The 25000-nt window shown below is 37.8% G+C and overlaps 1 protein-coding gene across 1 annotated transcript in view; it reads right to left on the bottom strand.

Annotated features, from left to right (window-relative positions):
• Window positions 1-23262, bottom strand: part of dcc (DCC netrin 1 receptor) — a gene marked incomplete at both ends in the record, with an annotated part of 166399 nt that extends 143137 nt beyond the window's left edge. The window contains 5 exons of the mRNA XM_083910173.1: window positions 5798-5934; window positions 6897-7047; window positions 12165-12452; window positions 22781-23149; window positions 23259-23262. Coding sequence (XP_083766299.1) covers window positions 5798-5934; window positions 6897-7047; window positions 12165-12452; window positions 22781-23149; window positions 23259-23262 — 949 coding nt within the window. The remainder of the gene's footprint in view (window positions 1-5797; window positions 5935-6896; window positions 7048-12164; window positions 12453-22780; window positions 23150-23258) is intronic.
• Between the last annotated feature and the right edge of the window lie 1738 nt (window positions 23263-25000).

Here is a 25000-nt window from a genome sequence, read left to right as displayed (position 1 = left end):
ATTTCTAAAGCAGATCAAAAATGTTCAAAAACAAATCTGCTAAATTCCATAATTTGTCGCTAAACATGACTTTAGAATGTCTTTGACTGATATTTCAGAGAAAATTGAATAGTTACAATGGAGATTTGTGTTAAATTTAACTAATTTAGTGTTAGCATAGCATAGCATAGCATAGCATAGCACAGAGTTAAATATAAAGTAGTGACAAACTATGGTGTAAACTGTGTAACGTCGCAACATACAGGAGAATGTTAAAAAACACACTTATATCAACAAAAAACACCATAATAAGCTAAGACAGCTAAGTGGAAAAAATACCACCTTAACACCTTAAAACTAACATATATTTCATAAAACCACAATCAACTCCACTACACTAGGGTGCGATATATGCTCCATGTCAGCTTGATGGACATATTTAAAGTAAAATTAGTCTAATTTAGTGTTAGCATAGCACTCAGAGTTAAATATAAAGTAGTGACAAACTATGGCGTAAACTGTGTAACGTCACAACATACAGGGAAATGCTAAAAACACACTTCTATCAATATATGCTAAAACTAGCATATATCTAATAAAACCACAATCAACTCCACTACACTAGGGGGCGATATGCCCCATGTCAGCTTGTTGGACAGTAAAGTGCATCGTGAAACTGAAACTTGGACATATTTAAAGTAAAATTAGTCATTGAAATTTCAAAACTAGATCAAAAATGTTCAAAAAAAATTAGCTAAATTCTATAATAAGTTGCACAACATGACTTTAGAATGTTTTTGACTGACATTTCACAGAAAATTGAACAGTTACAATGGAGATTTGTGTTAAATTTAACTAATTTAGTGTTAGCATAGCACAACTATAAAGTTGTGACAAACTATGGCGTAAACTGTGTAACGCCACAACACACAGGAAAATGCTAAAAACACTTATATCAACAAAAAAAACACCATAATACTATAGCTAAGTGGAAAAAATGCCACTAGAACACCTTAAAATCACCTCCACTACACTAGGGGGCGATATGCCCCATGTCAGCTTGTTGGAGAGTAAACTGCAGCGTGAAACTTGGACATATTTAAAGTAAAAATAGTCATTGAAATTTCGAAAATTGATCAAAAATGTTCAAAATTTTTTTTAAATTTGCTAAATTCTATATTTAGATATTTAGAACGTCTTTGACTGACAGTTCACAGAAAACGGTCGTGCTGGTTTATTGAAAAACGTCGCAATTGAACAGTTACAATGGAGATTTGTGTTAAATTTAACTAATTTAGTGTTAGCATAGCACTCAGAGTTAAATATAAAGTAGTGACAAACTATGGCGTAAACTGTGTAACGTCACAACATACAGGAAAATGCTAAAAAACACTCTTATATCAACGAAAAAAACACCATAATACTACAGCTAAGTCGCAAAAATAAAACTAGAACACCACATTAACACTGATAATAGTTAAAATGGACACTGTTATGCTAACATATATCTAATAAAACCACGTTAAAACACCATAACTGCAATTAAAATAGCTAAAAATGGCACAATAACATCTGTATATTGTCCTTAAAACACTACAACAACACTGTAAAATGCTAATATAACACAGTGAGGCTAAATGAATAAATAAAACCTTATAAATGATCACCGCAAAAGCGGCTAATAAATAGCGGCTGTGAGTGAATCTCTGTTACACTGATGTTGTTTACAGGACAGAGTCTGGTTCCCAACGTCTGACTGATGGCCGCCGCCCCCCCCCGCTCACCCCCCGCGCGTCCCTCCCCCGTTAACATAACATTAGAGCGGCTAACGCGGGGCGGCTAACGAGCCGCGGCGCGCCCGTCATTACGGCAAACAACACAAACATTTGTTATCCTAATCGTGGGATCGCGGTCAGTGTCCTGTGGCGTCCCAGAGCGCACACGTCCATACATCACGCCGCCGCGGACATTCATCAGCTGCTAACTGCCTGCGTTTGGATAAACAAAGTGCAACGAAGCGTTAGCTTGACATATTTCTTCTTTATTAGCAGAAGTGCAAATGCAGGACGCGCGCGGTCCACGGCTAACGTCAACACTTGTTTATCTTATCCAACACTTTAGCTTTTATGAGCTTTTATGTTGAAGGCCAAACGCAGACCTTCTACCTCAGATGTAATATAAATAAACATATAAAAATGTTTTTATGAGCAAGTAGCATTTAAAAAATATACCACATATACATACAGAGAAATCCGTAATAACAGTTTGTCTTTCTACATTTAACTACACTTTTTATTATCGCTGCTATGCTAACAACAACAAAACTTAAGGTGGAAATGAATCACCGCACACGATCTTTGGTTTGTTTTATTTTGTAGTCTTTGGTTAGCATTAGCACCAAACCACATCGGATCAAGTTTTATGAAAAATAACGAGGGAGGTCACGAGAATAGTTAGCCTGTTAGCAACAGTAGCTAAAGAAGCACCTAGGGTAGCTGGTAAATTAACCAGACCCAGTATCTGTATTTGATGTTAGCAACTATTGTTGCTTAATGACTTGGGATTTGTGTTTAACGTTAGCAGCTACTGTAGCTAAACGCTGCGTCATCACTGTTTGACGTTAGCAGCTACGGTAGCTAAACGCTGTGTCATCACTGTTTGATGTTAGCAGCTACTGTAGCTAAACGCTGTGTTAACACTGTTTGACGTTAGCAGCTACTGTAGCTAAACGCTGTGTTAACACTGTTTGACGTTAGCAGCTACGGTAGCTAAACGCTGTGTCATCACTGTTTGAGGTTAGCAGCTATTATAGCTTAACACCTTTGTAATGGTGTTTGATGTTAGCAGCTACTGTAGCTAAATGCTGTGACATCACTATTTGACGTTAGCAGCGACTGTAGCTTAACGCCTTAGGATTGGTGTTTAATGCTAGCAGCTATTGTAGCTAAATGCCTTAGATTTGGTGTTTAATGTTGGCAGCTACTGTAGCTAAATGCTGTGACATCACTATTTGACATTAGCAGCTACTGTAGCGTAACGCCTTAGGATTGGTGTTTAATGCTAGCAGCTATTGTAGCTAAACGCCTTGGGATTGGTATTTGACGTTAGCAGCTACTGTAGCTAAAGGCTGTGTCATCACTGTTTGACATTAGCAGCTCCTGTAGCTAAATTCTGTGTCATCAGTGTTTGACGTTAGCAGCTACTGTAGCTAAACGCCTTAGGATCGATGTTTAATGTTGGTAGTTACTGTAGCTAAACGCTGTGTCATCACTGTGTACTGTGAGTAGCTGTTGCAGCTTAACGCCTTGGGATTGGCGTTTGATGTTAGCAGCTACTGTAGCCACAGGCTAAGGCTACGATGTGTGATGTTAGCTGAAAATGTCTGAACCCTTTTGATGTAAAAAAAAATGACATACAACTTCCTTGAAGCAAATCTACTCAAACATCAAGTTGTATTCAGGTTAGCTGAGGTTTAGCCTCGTTAAAAGACGGGTTATATCATATATTTATGTATTTACGACTGGTTTCTTTTTGCGTAGAAAGTATGAGAATGTTGTTTTAACGTCCCGCAGACGTCCTGCCACCAAACAAACTCCAGCGAGTCGTCATTAAAAGTGCGACCAGGTGCCGACGCGTCAGAAAACCAGCGCTTTACCGTCTGATCCCAGATGTGACGCTGGGTTCATTGTGATGTTTTCAGGCCGCGGAGAGCCGAGCGCAAACGGAATATGAAAGTGACGAGAACGCCGAGACGAACTCAGAGGGGACGCCGAGACAAAGACATGAAAGGACGAGGACAAGCGATGGAGACGCAGCTGGAGAGGAGACACCGAAAACGCCCAAATGTTCATTTGCAGATTTCATCCCGAGAGTCGAACAGAAACAGAAACAAAAATCTGCGTCTGTTTGATGTCTGACGTTAGCGCCGCGCTCGCGGAAGTCAACGACGACTCGCTTTCATTAAAGGTGCAGTCGGTGATTCTGCTGTGGGAGGAAATAAAAATAGATGATGTTGCCGTCGCAGGATGAAATCTGCGTTTAACTTTTCAGAGCTGAAATGGTTCAGTTCAATGTCAAACAGTGATGACACAGCCTTTAGCTACAGTAGCTGCTAACGTCAAACACCAATCCCAAGGCATTTAGCTACAATAGCTGCTAGCATTAAACACCAATTCTAAGGCGTTAAGCTACAGTAGCTGCTAACGTCAAATAGTGATGTCACAGCATTTAGCTATAGTAGCTGCTAACGTCAAATAGTGATGAGACAGCATTTAGCTACAGTAGCTGCTAACACAAACACATGAAATTTCCAATTTCAATTCCTCTAATCTTTAAAAATCACTTTCAATCCATCATTTTGTCATCATCACTGTACTGTTCTTAACCCAGTAAACAAAAACTGGCAGGGAATTTATACAGTGAAGGAAATGAGTTCACCTCCACTACACTAGGGGGCGATATGCCCCATGCCAGCTAGTTGGACAGTAAACTGTGCAGCGTGAAACTGAAACTTGGACATATTTATGGTAAAATTAGTCATTGAAATGTCTAAAATAGATAAAAAATGTCAACATTGTCCTTCTGTAGTTGTTTTAAAAGACGCACAAGTAAGTAAGAACAAGTTACAATCGACAATTTGTGTTAATGTAACTAATTTAGTGTTAGCATAGCACTAAAGAGTAAAGAAAACGTTGTGACTCTTTAAATGTTAGTGTAACACGACCAGAAGGTTTTACTGCGTATAAATATCACACATTTAAAGAATTGAATTGATTGTTTTTGGTGTCACGGTAAGATTAGAACTTTAGCTTGCGGCGAGTTGTTCAGCTAGCATTTTTTTTTTTTTACATGTCAAGTTTTGGACGTTTTTGTCAAATGTTGGACACATTTTTATTTTTTTTCAAAAATAATGTCAAATTTTGGACGATGTAGTATAGTATGACGTTTTTGTCAAATTTGGTCAAAGTTTTTGACCAAATTTTCTTTTTTTGTAACAAAAAAGTTTTCAAAAATATTGTCAAATTTTGGACAAAAAATTTTTTCCCAAAAAATTTCAAATTTTGGACATCATAAAATACTATGACATTTCTGTAAAATTTTGGACCAACTTTTTTTTTTTCAAAATCTTTTGGACATAGTACAGTATGATGTTTTTGTCGAATTCTAGACAAAAATTTTGTAAAATTCTTGAAAAAATCCTTTGTTGCGGTTGTGTGTGTACTTCAGTTTTCTCCAGTGTTTTTCAGTGAGGATCCTCCTGCAGACGAGTAACGCGTGTGTTTTTTTATTCATGAAGAAGAAGAAGAAAAAAACCTGAACTCCTGAAGCAAACAGACGGCGGCGCTTTCATATTTCATGAGTGCATTTGATGCTGGTTTGATGTGATTGTGTTTCACCTGAGCGTCTGCAGACGCTGATGTGGACGCAACCATTCTGTTGTTTTTGTTTTGGGGGGAAACAGTTTCCAGTCAGGATTTGTTTCCTGTTCTTCTTCTTCTTCTTCTACTTCCTCCCTCGGGAGATTTTGAGGAGTGTCACGGTTTCATTTATTCATTTTCCGAGCCCTGACTCTGTGTGTGTGTGTGTGTGTGTGTGTGTGTGTGTGTGTGTGTGTGTGTGTGTGTGTGTTACTGTGTTGCAAGCGTCACGTCTTCAGGACTGAAAGACATTTACTATGTAACTGCATCATCACACATTCAGGTACGTCCTCGTCCGACTCTCATTTCACACATTCTCTCGTTCCAATCAATAACATGATTAAAGAGTGTCTCTCTGTGTCTGTTGTGCGTCTGTTGTGCGTCTCTTGTGCGTCTCTTACCCATCACGCTCAGCTCCGTGTGAGCGCTAACGTTCTCGTTCTTGTTCGTAGCCGTGCAGATGTAGCTTCCCGAGTCGTCGTCGGTGACGCTGCGGATGATCAGGTTACTGCCCGCCAGCAGGGAGTACTTCTTATTCCTGCACAAAGACACACAAAAACACACACAAAGACAACGTCAACAATGTCCTCCTCCATATCAGGACATCTTACAGTGCTTTTTGTCCATTATACAGTTATAACACAACTCAACTCGTTTGGCTCGTTTGGACGGACACTGTTGTAGTAGTGTGATTTCTGGGCGTCCAGATTTTGGACCAATTTTTTTTTTACCAAAATATTGTCAAATTTTGGACGACTATTTTTTTTTTCTTATGGAAAATTTTGGACTACATACTATAGTATGTTTTTGTCAAATTTTGGAACAGAAAATGTTTTTTCCAAAAAATTGTCAAATTTTGGAACAGAAAATGTTTTTTCCAAAAAATTGTCAAATTTTGGACCAAAATGTTTTTTCAATTTTTTTTTAAATTTTGGACCAAAATGTTTTTTTCAAAAATTGTAAAATTTTGGACCAAAATGTTTTTTCAAAAAAATTCTAAAATTTTGGACCAAAATGTTTTCCGCAAAAATTGTCAAATTTTGGACCAAAATTATTTAAAAAAAAAAAAAGAGTCCAATTTTGTACTACATACTATAGTATGATGTTTTTGTCAAATTTTGGACCAAAATGTTTTTTCAAAAAAATTGTAAAATTTTGGACCAAAATGTCTTTTCAAAAAAATTGTCAAATTTTGGACCAAAATGTTTTTTCAAAAAAATTGTCAAATTTTGGACCAAAATGTTTTCCGCAAAAATTGTCAAATTTTGGACCAAAATTCTCTTTTCAAAAAAAAAAAGTCACATTTTGGACTGCATACTATAGTATGATGTTTTTGTCAAATTTTGGACCAAAATACGTTTTTCAAATGAACTGATAAGGGAAAACCAGAATAACCTATCGTCCAATCAGAGAGTGAGAACTCAGAAGAACGAATCTTGAGGCTTCACAAAGACTGTGATATAAACGATAATAATAATGATGATGATGATGAAAACCCACCAGTTCTGGATCAGCTCCTCCCCTCTCCTCCACTGGAAGCTGGGCGTCGGGTACCCGGACACGGAACACTCCAGTATGGCGTCTGTTCCCAGCAGAGCCGTCACTCTGGACGGACGCTGCAGCCACTGGAGGCCGCGGCTCACGCCGGGTTCTGAGAGGACGACAAAAGAAAGAAGAGTCAGAAACTGAGTTTCCTCTGAGTGATTCTAAGACTCTGCAGACTTTAGAGACTCGTTCTGACCCCAGCGTCGACCTCTTTGTTTCAATTCTACTCAATAGTTAAAGAGTGTTTTAGATCAAAGCTGAACGCAGACCAGGAGAATTCATCAAACATCAAAGAGGGAATTTAAAGAGTTTTGTGATGGATTTGAGACAAAATCCACTCCCTCTCAAGACTAAGTCTCTGTATCTCACTGTTAGACTGAGGTCTGCGTCACTCTGTAAACCACTCACTCTCCCGCACCAAAGCCCATAGAGGAAACACAGGAGTTATCATTAAGTTCAAATGTCTTATTTTGTCCAATCTTTGTAAAATCCTTTGTTTCCGGCTGACCTCAGTGACACAAAGACAACGTCAACAATGTCCTCCTCTGTATCAGGACATCTTATGGTGCTTTGTGTCCATTATACAGTTATAACACAACTCTACTGCTTTGGTTTTTAGACAGTCACTGTCATAGTAGTGTGAGTTCTAGGCGTCCAGATTTTGGACCAAATGTTATTTTCTTTATTTTTTTTATGACATTTTTTGTCAAATTTGGTCAAAGTTTTTGACCAAATTTTCTTTTTCAAAAATATTAAAAAATGTTCCCAAAAAATGTTGGACATCATACGATACTATGAAATTTTTGTAAAAAAAAAAATTTTCAAGACATTTGAACCAACATTTTTTTTTCAAGAAAGTTTGGACAACTTTTTAAAAAAAAAAAAAATTTGGACCAACATTTATTTTTTTCAAAAAATTTTGGACCAACATTTATTATTTTTTAAACATTTTGGACCAATATTTATTTTTTCAAAACATTTTGGACCAATATTTTTTTTTTCAAAAAAATTTGGACCAATATTTTGTTTTTTAATTTTGGACCAATATTTTTTTTTCTTTTTTTAATTTTGGACCAATATTTTTTTTCAAACATTTTTGGACCAATTTTTTTTTTTTTTTTAATTTTGGACCAAAAAATGTTTCCCCCAAAAAATTTCAAATTTTGAACATCATACAATACCATTTTGAACCAAAATTTTGTGGGTTGACCTCAGTGACACAAAGTTACCACACGAGGCAGCAGTGGACCAGCAGCTCCTGTGTCCACCATGAGCTAAAATCAGTGATTTTCTCTGTGGGCTTTGGTGTGGAGGAGAAACAGTTTGATGAGATGCTAACTAAGTAGTGTCTCATGCAGGTGACTCATTCAAACACTTCATTGAACTCCACTTCAGAAAAAGGCTGAATTATCACTTTAAATGTCAGCTGCTGCTCATAAAAGGTGGTTAAAGTCCTTGGCGGTGGAAGGACGCGTGGACGCAGAATTCACAAAGAGCATCAACATCGCGGATGTGACGGCGGCTTTACTGCAATTCAAGTGTTCAAAAAAACAAAAAAAACACTTGAAGCTGCAGCTGAGAGGAAAATAAATAAAAACATTGCGCTGTCTTTTAATCGACTGACACTGAAGACAGTGAGTCAAAGCTTTTATAACGTCAACAAAAGTCAAGGAGGGAAGTCGGGATTTGAAAAAAAAAAATATATATATATATGTATAAAATTGATAATAAGTCGACATCAAAGTCTTTTCCTTCAAAGAAAATAAAAGCTCTTCACTGAGTTTCTGTGAACTATGACGAGTGAAAAAGGACCTTCAGTAAGAAAGTCAATCATATTCCAGAGCTGTAAAGAAAGTGGAGGAAATAAAACAAACACAGCAGCATCACAAGGATCTGAACTTCATTCTTCACTTGGAAAAACAGGATTTTAACCCTAACCCCACAAAAGGAAGTGTGAAGGACCAGCAAAAAAAAAAAACGTCCTGGTTTATAGGAGTTAGTTTTCTGGTCCTCACAAAGCTACAAATACAAGTTCCTCACACACAGAGAGGTTGGGTTCACCCTCAGGTTTGCCCGAGGGCAGGAAAAAAGTCCATTGAGGGCGACAAGAGCATTTCTTTCAAAGACGCTATCGCTGTCTCACACACACACACACACACACACACACACACACACACACACACACACACACACACACACACACTCAAACAAAACACAGATGTACAAAACTCTATCTATCTATATATATTTTTTTTATATTTTATATATATATATATAGATATATATATACAATTTTTACTGATACTGATACCAGTACAGGTGACACTTATTTATATGATGCTTATTGATATTACTTTTGCTTCTACTTTAACATAGTACAATATGTCGTTTTTGTCAAATTTTGGACACATTTTTTCTGTCTAGTTACATTTTGGAACAAAATTATTTTTCAAAAATATTTCAAATTTTCCACGACATAGTATAGAATGAAATTTTTGTCAAATTTTGTAAGAATTTTTTTTTTGAAATTGTTGTCAAATTTTGGAAGAATTTTCTTTTTTCTCTTTTTTTAGTCAAATTTTGGACCAAAATAATTTTTCAAAAAAATTTCTAATTTTGGAAGATTTTTTTTGGGAAATTTTTGTCAAATTTGGACAAATTTTTTTTTTTTGTCAAATTTTGGACCAAAATTTTTTTTCAAAAAAATTTCACATTTTGCACGACATAGTACAGTATGATGTTTTTGTCAAATTTTGGACCAAATTTTTTTCCGAAAAAATGTCACATTTTGCGCGACATAGTGTGCTTTTGATTCTATTTCGTGCAATATCCATCATAATGATGAGTTTTGATGCATAAATTAGAGCAAGACAGGCATTTATCAGCATTTATTATACATACATATACATGCATATATATATATATATATATATATATATATTTCTTCTTTCTTTTTTTTACTTAAGTTTTGTTCATTAAAAAAACGAAACAAGTACTTCTAAAATTTCATGAATTCAATCCAAAAAATGTCCTATTTTTGCTCAGGTGTTTATATAGTTATAGATCGCCTATAGGTTGCGCTGGAAAAACGATATAAGACGCTCTATATTGCACATTCTATATATATATATATAAATGTATGTTTTAACGTAGTAGTTTAAATGCCATTGGACGTGGTATTGCAGCACAAAGTACATGTGATTATCCTGTTGACGTTCTCCTGCTGGGAGTTAGCATCGGGAGTGTTTTGCGAGTTAAAGCCACACTGGTATAATTGGATGATGTGCAGGAAAAATCAGCCGCTGTCAGGTTCACGGCGGGAGAATCCACTTCCTCTCGGCCCCCGCGGACGTACTATTAAAACCGCGTCGCGAGCGCGCGCTATACATTCATTATATCACCGTTCATTTTCAGACTCTGACGTGAAGCGTCTGCGATGGGAAACGAGCCGAAATTACCACCTGACAAAATGACGGCCGCGGGAAACAGAAGCAGTCGCTATTATTATTATTATTACGAGGGGAGGGAGAAAAAAAAAAAGTGCTGCTGCGGCGTTTTCGCCGTAACGAGACCGGGATCTAAATCCGTCTGCGCTGGAAAAACAAATATTTAAACATGTTCGGTTTTCTGAAACCGACACGGGGAGTGAGCTTTATTGGGCGGAAAAAGCAAGAGCAGGAAAAAACACACTGACAATTTAAAGTGAGAAGTTCGGAGTTAACAAAAAAAAAAAAAAAAAACTTAACAAAAGGCTCGGCAAATAAAAAATCATGTCAGATTTAGTGTGAGACGTCTTAAAATACAAGTTTGCTGCTTTATCTTCACTGTGAGAAGTTTGTAAAACCACTCACTCTCCCTGCACCAAAAGCCCATAGAGAAAATCAGTGATTTTTAGCTCACGGGGACACAGGAGCTGCTGGTCCTCTGCTGCCTCGTGTGGTCACTTTGTGTCACTGATGTCAATCTGAACAAAGCCGAATTTTCAAAATAAGACATTGTAAGTTAGTGATGGAGGTAGCAGTGGATCAACAACTCCTGTGAACTCCTGTGTCTCTGTGATGTTAAAATCACTGATTTTCTCTATGGGCTTTGGTGTGGGAGAGTGAGTGGTTTACAAACTACCGTTTCCTGTTGTTAAAGTCTGCCTAACAGTGAAATAAAGACGTGAACATGTTCTTAAGATATCGTAGACTTAAACTGAGGTAGATTTTAATAGCTAAGTGTTTAGCTAAGTGGCTAAAATCGTTTTTTTTTTTTCTTGTATGTCTGCTTGCAGCCATTTTGTTTTCACTGAGAGTGAACGTATCTCAGGCTGCAAAGTAGGCGATTTATATGCTAACACGCTAACACGGCATTAAAAAAAATAATGTTGAATGATGGTACAAGTTATTGCGCATGGATGCTAACATTAGCAGCTAGTAGCAATGATGACACAGCAGCTCCTGTGTCCCTGTGATGCTAAAATCACTGATTTTCTCTATGGGCTTTGGTGTGGGAGAGTGAGTGGTTTACAAACTTCAGTTTCCTGTTGTTAAAGTCTGTCTAACAGTGAAATAAAGACGTGAACGTGTTCTTAAGATATCGTAGACTTAAACTGAGGTAGATTTTATTAGCTAAGTGTTTAGCTCAGTGGTTAAAATTGTTGTTTTCTTTCCCTTGTATCTCTGCTGGCAGCCATTTTGTTTTCACTGAGAGTGAACATATCTCAGGCTGCAAAGTAAGCAATTTACATGCTAACATGCTAATACGGCATTAAAAAAAATAATGCTGAATGATGGCACAAGTTATTGGACATGGATGCTAACATTAGCAGCTAGTAGCAATGATGACACAGCAGCTCCTGTGTCCCTGTGAGCTAAAATCACAGATTTTCTCTATGGGCTTTGGTGCGGGAGAGTGAGTGGTTTACAAACTTCAGTTTCCTGTTGTTAAAGTCTGTCTAACAGTGAAATAAAGACGTGAACGTGTTCTTAAGATATCGTACACTTAAACTGAGGTAGATTTTATTAGCTAAGTGTTTAGCTCAGTGGTTAAAATTGTTGTTTTCTTTCCCTTGTATCTCTGCTGGCAGCCATTTTGTTTTCACTGAGATTGAACGTATCTCAGGCTGAACAGTAGGCGATTTACATGCTAACGTGCTAATATGGCATTAAAAAATACAATGCTGAATGATAGTATATTATTATTATGCTATCATTTTGTTAAAGCTCGTCCACGCGTTACCTGGGAGAACTCGCAGCTCGGCGTCCGTCCCCGTGCGGGTGCTGCCGGGGTTGTCGGCCAGACACCGGTACGTGGCCGAGTCGGGCGGCTGGACGCGGCTGACCTGCAGCGAGCCCGACGGCAGCACCGCCAGCCTGGAGTCGGGGTCAAAGGTCGCGGGCAGGTCGTCCCGGTTCTTCTGCCAGCGGATGACGGGCGTCGGCTCGCCGGAGACTTCGCAGCGGAGCAGCGCCGTGTCGCCGAGGTACGACGAGATGGACTCGGTGGGGATGACCACTCTGAGAGGACCTGGAAACCAGAGGGGGAGGAGTTAAGCACTGAAACCAGAGGGGGAGGAGTTAACCACTGAAACCAGAGGGGGAGGAGTTAACCACTGAAACCAGAGGGGGAGGAGTTAGGCACTGAAACCAGAGGGGGAGGAGTTAACCACTGAAACCAGAGGGGGAGGAGTTAACTACTGAAACCAGAGGAGGAGGAGTTAACCACTGAAACCAGAGGGGGAGGAGTTAACACTGAAAGACAGAGGGGGAGGAGTTAACCACTGAAACACAGAGGGGGAGGAGTTAACCACTGAAAAAGAGAAGGAGATATTTATATATATATGTACACAAGTATGTATATGTGTATTCATATATATGTAATTACATTATATGTAAACGTATACATGTATTGTATATACATATAATGTATATATGTAAGTATATATATACACAAGTATACATATCTATGTATTGCACTTAAACCCACTGTGTTGAGGAAACTCCAGTGTTTTCTGCTTTCATTCACCTCAACAACAAACAGCTCGTGGTCACATGATCACACAGTGTGACTCGCTCACTGCAGACCTCACTCTCTCTCTCTCTCACTCTCACTCTCTCTCTCTCTCTCTCTCTCTCTCTCACGCGTGGCTGTGTTTTCATTTCAAAATGGCTGCCGGCGCTCTAGGTCCCATTAACTCCAGGAATTCAACAACAACGACGGCGACGACTTGTTTGTTGTTTTTCTTCTCGGTAACGATGACGTTCTCAGATTTACAGTCGACTACAAACACGTTCGAACGACAACGTCGATACAGAGGCTCAGCGGTCGAGTGAGCTGCCCTTTAACCGCAAGGTCGAGGGTTTGATTCCCGAGCATCATGATGACATTTTACAGAATTTAAAAAAATGTCAGTATTATGTTTGGATATGTGTTTAAAACAAAATCCGATCTTGCTGTACTCGCGCCGTGTGCTTCTGCCGTCTCGCCAAACATTTGCATCACTTATAACATATATATTTAAAATTTAGTACAAATAACAACTTTTTAAACATGTAATTAAAAGTTTGCACTAATATGATAATAATATTCTAATAATAATTAAGATGAGGAAAAAACATGATAAATTATGTTAATTATGCATTAATTATGCACATCACCAGAAGGGGCAGTATGAGTCAAATGAAAAGAAAATGTTTTCTTTTCTACATACATGTGCACGCGTCCTATAAGCTCTGGTTATAACATTGTGCCCCTAGTGGTGTTCTCCAGAAGCACATACAGTAAAGACACTTTCATGCATATGCTAAGCTAGCTTAATTGTTTCAAAAATTGCCATTAAAACGTCTTTTTTATGGATTCTAAAATTGAAAAGTTCTATTTCTTTTAAAGAAAAAGCTCTTGTTCCTGATTCTCCTCACAGTTTGTGTCTTTGGTTTTGTGTTTTCATGCTGCTACGAAGAATCAGTGTCTGTTTTTAAATTTCACACAAACAACAGGCCGTGAACTTTAAATGTGACAAAGACAAACTTTTTGTTTTGTATCGTCAGAGAAAAGCTTTGATTCGTCTCGTGAATTTTGAAGGAGCTGCTGCTGCTGAAGGTTGCTGTGTGGTTGCTGTGTGGTTTGTGGCCGAGAGGATTTGGGAAAATCACACAAATGAGGGATGATGGGACTGCAGAGGTGGATTTTCAATACACACACACATTCTTATACTTGCTGCAAACTGAAGACCGGGTAAAAGTGCTGACAAAGTGAGGACCAGCATTTCCACTTCATAAATCAACACAATTACAAATATCTACTTCATGAATGACATCTATAAAGAACTACTGGGTGCAGTACCATAAAATGTTTGCAGGTGGAGCCCCAGAGTAAAAAGGGCTGGAAAAAAAAATAAAACATTTTTTTTTACATTTTTGGTCGAACATTTGACAAAAACGTCATACTATACTATGTCGACCAAAATTGAAAAAAAATTTGACCAACATTTTTTGGTCCAAAGTTTGAAAAAACCTTCATATTATACTATTTTCAGAGTAGGGTCAGAGGTCAGAGGTCAGAGGTCGACTGATGCTGAGTCACAGGTCATTTACAAAGGAAGTTTCCACAGAGCACAAACTGTGAGGTTTTTGTAGTTATTTTATGACTCAGTGTGCAGACTCTGATCTCACTCACTCAGACGTCGGCTGAATGTGATGAGACGGCGTGAAAAGCCTCGTGAGAGGTTTACAGCGATCTTCAGTCGGAGAGGAAACTCTGATCACACGGAATGAAAGAAACAACAAGACGAGGGGGAAACAGCAGGGGGAAGAGAGTCGGAGAGGAAGAGAAGTGGGTCACGCCATCCGGAGGAGAGGGGAGATTTCAGCCAGAATAAAACATCAGAGGAGGAGGAGGAGGAAGAGGAGGAGGAGGAGGAGGTGCTGTATGTGAGGAGAAGACGACCAGGAGAAACAGAAGAGACCTTGACCCTGAACTCAGCGTGTCATCACTTTAGATTTAACTTCCAAAAGCTGAAATCAAAGTCTTGTTGCACTTGTTTTTGTTGAACTCAGCGAGGATTTGTTCTTTTTACTCTTTGTTTTTCTTGTTTGTTTTTTTGCAGAATGAACAGCAAAACTCATTCTTCTGTTTCCTGGTCATGTAATCGAATTCAACAAAAAGTACTAAAACAGTATTTTTTAAAATTTGATTTAATTTGTGAAATTTGGAATGATTGTATTTGTGAAATTTGGAATGATTGAATTTGTAAAATTTGGAATTATTGAATTTGTGAAATTTGGAATTGTTGAATTTGTAAAGTTTGGAATTATTAAATTTGTGAAATTTGGAATTGTTGAATTTGTAAAATTTATAATTATTGAATTTGTAAAATGTGGAATGATTGAATTTGTGAAATTTGGAATTGTTGAATTTGTAAAGTTTGGAATGGTTGAATTTGTGAAATTTGGAATGATTGAATTTGTGAAATTTGGAATGATTGAATTTGTGAAATTTGGAATTATTGAATTTGTGAAATTTGGAATTATTGAAGTTGTGAAATTTGGAATTGTTGAATTTGTAAAATTTGAAATTACTGAATTTGTGAAATTTGGAATTAAAAAAAATAACAAAATAACAGAAAACTAAAATTCCTTGAACTGAAGTTGTGCTTCATTTGTCCTCATAAACTTAACACGAATCTTGCAAATACTTCATATAACAAAAACCTTTAATTAAAACTAAACTAAAACTAAGCATTTACAAAAAAAAAAAACTAATAAAAACGAGCTAAAAACAAAAAGAACTAAAACTACTATAACCTTGGAAAACACTGTACCACAACACACACAAACAAACAAGTCGTTTTTGCTCTCATTAGAAAAACAGACCATAATAACTCTAATAAATAACATGCAGATCACAGTGAAGGAGCTCATGCGCTGAATCTGCGCCTCGGGAACAAACGTTATCTGCTTCTTTGCGTCGAGCTTCGCTTCTTCTCGCTCGCACTAATTGGGATTTGTTCAAATCCTCAGAGAACGACGGCAGCTAATTGAGGACGGACGGATCGAAGCCATTTTGTCTCTGATGACGGCGCTCGTCTTTAATGAGGCTCATGTGACGGATACAGAACGTCCTCAACTCGAGAAGCAAAAATCTAAACCTTGGTAACAATTAGAGAAATTAGAAATTAAAGAAATCAATTCAGTGTCAGCGAGAGAGTTTTTGTTCCACTTTTACAGAACTTTCTAATGAGTTTTCCTGATTTAAAACATTGATAAAAACACGAGCTCAACCAGGAACTGTTTTTATCCTTTTACGGCAGAAATTCATTGGTTTTTGAGTTGAAATAATATGTGTGGACCAGAATTTGAAGAAAGTACATCATCACCTGCCCAGACTGGTGTGGGCGGGGCTTAACACTTTACTATTACTTTATTAAATCGTATATGCAGAGTGTCTTATATTTTTTCATTCATTAGATTGAATTTGTGAAATTTGGAATTACTGAATTTGCGAAATTTGGAATTATTGAATTTGCAAAATTTGGAATTATTGAATTTGTGAAATATGGAATTATTGAATTTGTGAAATTTGGAATTATTGAATTTGTAAAATTTGGAATTATTGAATTTGTGAAAATTGGAATTTGTGAAAATTGGAATTTGTGAAATTTGGAATTATTGAATTTGTGAAAATTTTGAATTATTGAAATTTGGAATTTGTGAAATTTGGAATTTGTGAAATTTGGAATTTGTGAAATTTGGAATTTGTGAAATTTGGAATTTGTGAAATTTGGAATTTGTGAAATTTGGAATTTGTGAAATTTGGAATTATTGAAATTTGGAATTATTGAATGTGTGACATTTGACCCAGTTCAAATTTTGTTGGGGTCGTATTTAATCTACAAATACAATTACATTTAAAAAAAACATTTGGTAGCAAAAAACGGTTCATTTTGCGACTTCTGCACAAACATTTTTAAATAAAATAGTAATTTCATCAAATTGTTAATACTTAAGACTCTCTTTTGCACTTATTCCTATAGTCTCTGTATGTACGTATTAACATCGTAATGGAAAAAAGCAGTTTAAATGTGTGTGTTCTTATGGTTAAATGTTATTTAAGACAAACATAGAGATGTTGGACCATGGAGTCGTGGAAGGGGAATCGTGCTCGCAACTGTCGGAGTTACCGCTCAGAATCCACGATTGATTTACGCGACGCGGCGAAGGATATCTGAAAAACGCCAAACAACCCGTTCTACCTTTACATACTGTAGTGCACTTTAGTTAATTAAAACAATAGATCTGGAGAAAGACTCGTAAATCTGTCGTTATATGTAAATCACGCTGTCGGCGGACGTTAGCGCAGAAGGTCGTTACGTGGATATTAGCATTTAGAAAAGATGTTCACAAACCTCTACTGTATATATATATATATATATATATTCTACTCTTTATATAAATGAAAGTGTATCAGAGACAGCGTTTTCAGTCATGACTCAGCAGAAAGTGAGCGTTCCGTGTTAAACAAATATCTCCGACCTCGGCTAACGCGACGTTTTCCTCGGACGGAGACGTAAACGACGAGAGCTGTGACACGCCGGTCGTTTCTGAGCGTCTGATAATGAGGAGGTGGATGAAACACACACACACGCACGCACACACACACGCGCGCGCACACACGCACACACACAGTGTGTATCTCTTTAGCTCGCTCAGCTCTTTGTGTTTGAGTGTTTTGGTCTCTGGAGTGACTCTTTATCCCCCCCGGTCAATTAGAGCGATTAAAGAGACTGGAGACCAGCAGCTGCAGCACACCAGGAGGTGTGTGTGTGTAAGTGTGTGTGTGTGTGTGTAAGTGTGTGTGTGTGTGTGTGTGTGTTACTTCCACCATATTCTAAATCTTCCCCATTGTTGGGTTTGGACAACTCATTCCTCGGGGCGTCCCATAAACTGCGCTTTCACTGTAAAAGTAAGACCGTAATGACGATCGGTCGGAGTCCCTGACAGCGACGGCGTACGCGCGGTGGTTCAGCGGTTCAGCTGTTTGTCTCACGGCCGTAAGGTCTGCGGGGGTTTGATCCCCCCCCGGGGGCTCAGCACGTTGAGTCGAGACACTTTGACTGATGTGTAAATGACAAAAAAAACTGTGATTTAAATGAGGCGACTATTTTATTAATTTGGACGTTTTAAACTGTAGCGCATGAGAGCAAGTTGAAGTAATGCAGGGTTTACAACGTGTGGAGCTAACGAGTTGCACTCAAAGGCCGGGTTTCCATCATGGTACGGTCCAGGTTTGGTTACAGTATGGTGCGGTTTAGGCGGTGGGGTAGGCGGAGTGTGGACTGCGGTGTGCCTACGGCGAGATAGAATTTGGAACTATAAGTAGAATTTGGAATTATAAGTAGAATTTGGAATTATAAGTAGAATTTTGGAATTATACATAGAATTTGGAATTATAAGTAGAATTTTGGAATTATAAGTAGAATTTGGAATTATAAGTAGAATTTGGGAATTATAAGTAGAATTTGGAATTATAAGTAGAATTTTGGAATTATAAATAGAATTTGGAATTATAAGTAGAATTTTGGAATTATAAGTAGAATTTGGAATTATAAGTAGAATTTTGGAATTATAAGTAGAATTTGGAATTATAAGTAGAATTTGGGAATTATAAGTAGAATTTGGAATTATAAGTAGAATTTTGGAATTATAAATAGAATTTGGAATTATAAGTAGAATTTTGGAATCATAAGTAGAATTTGGAATTATAAGTAGAATTTTGGAATTATAAATAGAATTTGGAATTATAGGTAAAATTTGGAATTATAAGTAGGATTTGGTAGGAATTATACATTTTATGACTTCTGTAAACACATGACAACTAAACGCTGGCTGCTGCTGCTGCTGCCACCTTGTGGTAATATTTAGATTGACCTCAAATTAGGTCGTCGCTGGTGTATAAAGTTTTTTATTTTTTTCGTACATGAAACAATTGACAAAACGTGTCAATAAAAAATAAGTGAATTATCAAATGTTCGTGCCCATTTATTTATTTATTTATTATTAGCCATTGTTAGCCAATACTAGCCATTGTCAACCATTATTAGCCATTGTTAGTATTAGACATTGTCAGCAATTGTTTGGCATTATTAGCCATTACTAGCCATTATTAGCCATTACCAGCCATTATTAGCCATTATTAGCCATTGCAAGCTACTGATTTTTGTATAAATCAATGTCAAAATACAGGCAATTTACCCTTTAAAAAAAAATTTAAACTGAGGTTTTTTTTGCAACTCGTGGAGTCGCCCCCTGGTGGCTAATAGCTACTTCCGCACAACGTCCATTTTTATACACTATACACACGTCTTATATAACATCTTATACGACGCTTCGTCCTGAACACTTTCTAGCATTTTAAAAATTAGACTAAAGAAAAAGACATCAATCAATTCTGCCTTTATGTAACACACACACACACACACACACACACACACACACACACACACACACACACACACACACACACACACACACACACACACAGGCGGTACACAATGCATTACAGGGCAAAATGCTAATGATCATCAGAGGCTCAGAAATTCAATTAGCGGTGTGTGTGTGTGTGTGTGTGTGTGTGTGTGTGTGCGTGTGTTAGTGTGTGTGTGTGTGTGTGTGTGTGTGTGTGTGTGTGTGTGTGTGTGTGTGTGTGTGTGTGTGTGTGTGTGGGGATTAATTAGAAACACAGAGCGCTGAGATAAAGAGGGAAAGACGACAGACAGAGCCGCGATTATGAGACTGAATATTTGTGTAATTATTGTTTTGACTTTGATAAAAAGAGGTTTTTTTATTATAATAATAATAATGAAAACATGTCGATGTGACACTTTACTGTGTGTGTTTTTTTTTAGCTATTTTGTTTTAAGGATAAAACATGAAAGAATTAAACTGATCCACAAACTCACTGAATCTGTTTAATGGGTCAAATTCAGTCATTTAACCCTGAGAACACGACTATGTTTAAACGTAGATTTTACACCAACTAAAAACACACAATGAAAACATCTCAATTCAATTAGCTATTGCCAGTATTAGCTATTGTCAACCATTATTAGTGATTGCCATTAATAGCCATTGTTGGCTATTGCCATTAAAGCCAATGTTAGCTGTTGCCATTAATAGCCATTGTTAGCTATTGCCATTAATAGCCATTGTTAGCAATGTCGATTAATAGCCATTGTTAGCCATTGCAAGCCATTGTCAACCATTATTAGCCATTGCCATTATTAGCCATTATTAGCCATTGCCAGTATTAGCCATTATTAGCCATTTTTAGCCATTGCCATTATCAGCCATTGTCAGCCATTATTGGCCATTGTCAGTATTAGCCATTGTCAGCCATTATTAGCCATTGCCAGTATTAGCCATTGTCAGCCATTATTAGCCATTGCCAGTATTAGCCATTATTAGCCATTTTTAGCCATTGCCATTATCAGCCATTGTCAGCCATTATTGGCCATTGTCAGTATTAGCCATTGTCAGCCATTATTAGCCATTGCCAGTATTAGCCATTGTCAGCCATTATTAGCCATTGCCAGTATTAGCCATTATCAGCCATTGTCAGTCATTATTACCCATTGTCAGCCATTATTAGCCATTGCCAACCATTATTAGCCATTGCCAGTATTAGCCATTATCAGCCATTGTCAGTCATTATTAGCCATTGTCAGCCATTATTAGCCATTGCCAACCATTATTAGCCATTGCCAGTATTAGCCATTATCAGCCATTGTCAGCCATTTTTAGCCTGCCAACCATTATTAGCCATTGCCAGTATTAGCCATTATTAGCCACTGTCAGCCATTATTAGCCATTGCCAACCATTATTAGCCATTGCCAGTATTAGCCATTATTAGCCATTGTCAACCATTATTAGCCATTGCCAACCATTATTAGCCATTGCCAGTATTAGCCATTATTAGCCATTGTCAGCCATTATTAGCCATTGCCAACCATTATTAGCCATTGCCAGTATTAGCCATTATCAGCCATTGTCAACCATTATTAGCTATTGTCAGCCATTGTTAGCAATTGCCATTATTAGCCATTGCAAATAACACATAATTTTTTTTACTGTGTGTTACAGGTTTTTTTTACACCAATTTGAAATTGTAAAAAATATATAAACATTTATAACACTATAACCTTGAAGAAATATATTAGAAGTCTCTGAAAACGAACTAAAAACCAGATAAAGAGTAGTAGTAAGAGAGTAATAACACTAAAGAATTCCCCTCACAGAGGTTTTTCAGAATAAAATAACAGTCATTTTCCTCTGAAGAGCGATCAGTCAGACGTGTGCGGAGTTTGTCGTGCGATGGATTTTAACGTTGATGTTCGTACAGTAAAGCAAACGTGACGCACTTAAGCCTCAGTGATGCTGCGTCTGTTATTATTAAACTGTATTGATCCTGAGCAGGACTCCACTCACTAAATGACTTTACTCTGTGTGTGTGTGTGTGTGTGTGTGTGTGTGTGTGTGTGTGTGTGTGTGTGTGTGTGTGTGTGTGTGTGTGTGTGTGTGTGTGAAGGGCAGGTCAAGGTGTTGTAGAAACATTAATGTGAATGAGTCTCCTCTTCCTCTTCCTCTTCCTCCTCTTCCTCCCTCATTTGTTTTCCCTCGACGATCTTTATAGTTTATAAATCGTATCTTTTAAATCAATTTCCTCACTAATTCCGAGTGTTTTGACCCAGCGAACATTGATCGTGAGGAGAAAGGAAACGTATCGCGCTCACGACTCGAACGATAACGTCGCGTTGCTGCAAAGACAAGTCGTAATCTACGACATTTAAAAATGAAGACCTGAAAACACAGATTAAATGAAAAAAGAAATCACATGGCTCAGCTTAGCATAGCAACGTCGTTTTTGGAACTAAAAGTAGAATTTGGGAATTCTAAGTAGAATTTGGAATTATAAGTAGAATTTGGGAATTATAAGTACATTTTGGAATTATAATTAGAATTTGGAATTATAAGTAGAATAAGGAATTCTAAGTAGAATTTGGGAATTCTAAGTAGACTTTGGGAATTCTAAGTAGAATTTGGGAATTCTAAGTAGAATTTGGGAATTCTAAGTAGAATTTGGAATTCTAAGTTAAATTTGGAATTCTAAGTAGAATTTGGAATTCTAAGTAGAATTTCCGAATTTTAAGTAGAATTTGGAATTCTAAGTCGAATTTGGAATTCTAAGTAGAATTTCGGAATTTTAAGTAAAATTTGGAATTCTAAGTAGAATTTGGGAATTATAAGTACATTTTGGAATTATAATTATAATTTGGAATTATAAGTAGAATTTGGAATTATAAGTAGAATTTGGGAATTCTAAGTAGACTTTGGGAATTCTAAGTAGAATTTGGAACTAGAAGTAGAATATGGGAATTCTAAGTAGAATTTGGAATTCTAAGTAGAATTTGGGAATTATAAGTAGAATTTGGGACTATAAGTAGCATTTTGGAGTTATAAGTAGATTTTGGGACAATAATGTAAATTTGGAATTATAAGCGGATTTTGGGACTATAAGTATAATTTGGAATTATAGTAGTATTGTTTAAGTCTTTTTAAATTTTTTAATCTACTCTTGGACATTGTTGGCTTTGATTCTTGTGTCGGACGTCACGCTCATGACTCTTCAGTGACGACGCTCTCTGACCAATCAGTGACCTGCCGTCTGTCGATGTCACACTTTAGCACCCCTCAAAAATGGAAAAATAACAATAATCTGAAGGAAAACAATCGACTCATCGCACAGATTCGTACCCTAGCATTCGTGCTCGGGCGCTAATAAGAAGAGAACGGTGTCTTACCGGCGACGGTGACTCTGGCGGTGCGGCTAACGATGCTGCCGAGTCCGTCCAGCGTGGCCAGACACTGGTACTCGCCCTCGTCGGGCCGGTGGTGCCGCGAGTGGACCACGTTCTGCACCAGGAGCGTTCCGTTGCTCAGCTGCCGCCGCCGCTCGTCCACCACGGCGCTCAGCAGCACGCCGTCCTTCCGCCACGTGATGGCGGGAGGCTCCGCCGCCGCCGCCGCGTCGGACTGAGCCTGACAGTCGAGCTGCAGCACGCCGCCGCGCACCGTCACCGTGTCCTGAGGCTCCTGCGTGAACGTGAAGTCCGCGAAGCCTCCGAGGCCGGAGGGCGACGAAGAGGACGAAGAAGAGGACGAAGAGGCGTCTGCGGGAAGAGAAGAGGAATTTAGACGTGAGGTCGTCAGGAATCTAACGGTTCACTGCGATGTCACAAGATCGGTCATTTGGGCAAAAACAAGAACTCACATGACTACCCATAATGCTTTGCTACTACGACAGCGCTAATAAAAAGATGGTTGATTCCGTTAGCGTCAGACACCCGAAGTCACACCTGAGACTGACGAGTTGACCTCGTTTCATTTGAGAAGTCAGAAAACAAACTTGAAAAATATATCTAGCTAGCCAGTGTTAGCCAGTGTTAGCCATTGTCAACCATTATTAGCCATTGTTAGCCAATACTAGCCATCGTTGGCCATTGTCAACCAGTATAAGCCATTGACAGTATTAGACATTGTCAGCAATTGTTCGCCATTATTAGCCTTTGCAAGCCATTGTCAGCCATTATTAGCCATTGTTAGCTATTGTCAGCCATTGTCAGCAATTGTTCGCCATTATTAGCCATTGTCAACCATTATTAGCCATTGCCAGTATTAGCCATTGTCAGCAATTCTTCGTCATTGTCAGCCATTATTTGCCAATCTTAGCAATTCCATTATTAGCCATTATTAGCCAGTGTCAGCCATTATTAGCCATTGTTAGTGATTCCATTATCAACCACTATTAGCCATTGCAAGCTATTGTCAACAATTATTAGCCATTGTCAGCCATTATTAGTCATTGTTGGGCAATTGCGATTATTAGCCCTTGCAAGCCATCGTCAACCATTATTAGCCATTGACAGTATTAGCCATTATCAGCCATTATTAGCTATTGTCAGCAATTTCCATTAATAGCCATTATTAGCCATTGCAAGCCACTGTCAACAATTATTAGCCATTGTTAGCAATTCCATTATTAGCCATGATTAGCCATTACAAGCCATTATCAGCAATTGTCACCCATTATTAGCCATTGTTAGCAATTCCATTATTAACCACTATTAGCCACTGCAAGCCATCGTCAACCATTATTATCCATTGTCAGCCAGTCTTAGCTATTGTTAGCAATTGCCATTAATAGCCATTATTAGCCACCGCAAGCCACTGTCAACCATTGTTAGCCATTATTAGCCATTGTTAGCAATACCAGTAGGTCAGTCTGCGATCACCTGAGTAAATTCTGATTCTGAAGAATCTTCCCACTGAGGACGTCACAAAACATGATGAAAAAGGAATCCTGATCACTCGAGTGCAGGATCAGATTAAATCTAATCCAGGTCTGATTCAGATTAAGGATTATACATTTATAGCATTTTAAATGTAACATGGTTGAGTTTCACTGAAGTTCAGATGTGTTTATCTCAGCGACATCTTCACAGATCTGGATGAACGTTGTCATGTTTATGTGCGACGCTAACACGCTTTAACGCTTTTATCTTGTTTTCATTCATTTATTTGCGGTTACTTTGCGCTCGTTTGTCTTTTATTTCGTCAAACGCGTGTTTGTCCTCGTTATCAAAGCCACGTCAACCTGATTTTACTCTTTTGTTTTTATGTTTAATCTCGTAAAAAGGCAGCAGCAGCGACAGCAGCAGGCGTCGCTAACGTCTCCTCCTGTTTGTCAGAGCTGCTTTTTAAACGTCTTTCATGTCGATCAGAGCGGAGCTTTGTTATAGTTACAGCTTTAAACACACACACTTTTTATTCTTTATTTACTTATTTACTGCAAAGTTTGAGCAGAGTTTAATTTAAATCCTCACAGATTCAGACTGAAAACACTCCAAATAACTGACAGGTCCCTGTTTCACAGAGAATATATATATATATATATAGATATTATTAAGTTTATATAACAACATGCAGCACCGATACTAACGAGAGTATTACTATCATTATTA

Source organism: Microchirus variegatus, assembly GCF_963457635.1.
Source record: "Microchirus variegatus genome assembly, chromosome: 1".
Classification (NCBI taxonomy): domain Eukaryota; kingdom Metazoa; phylum Chordata; class Actinopteri; order Pleuronectiformes; family Soleidae; genus Microchirus; species Microchirus variegatus.
This window is presented reverse-complemented; position numbering and strand designations above follow the sequence as displayed.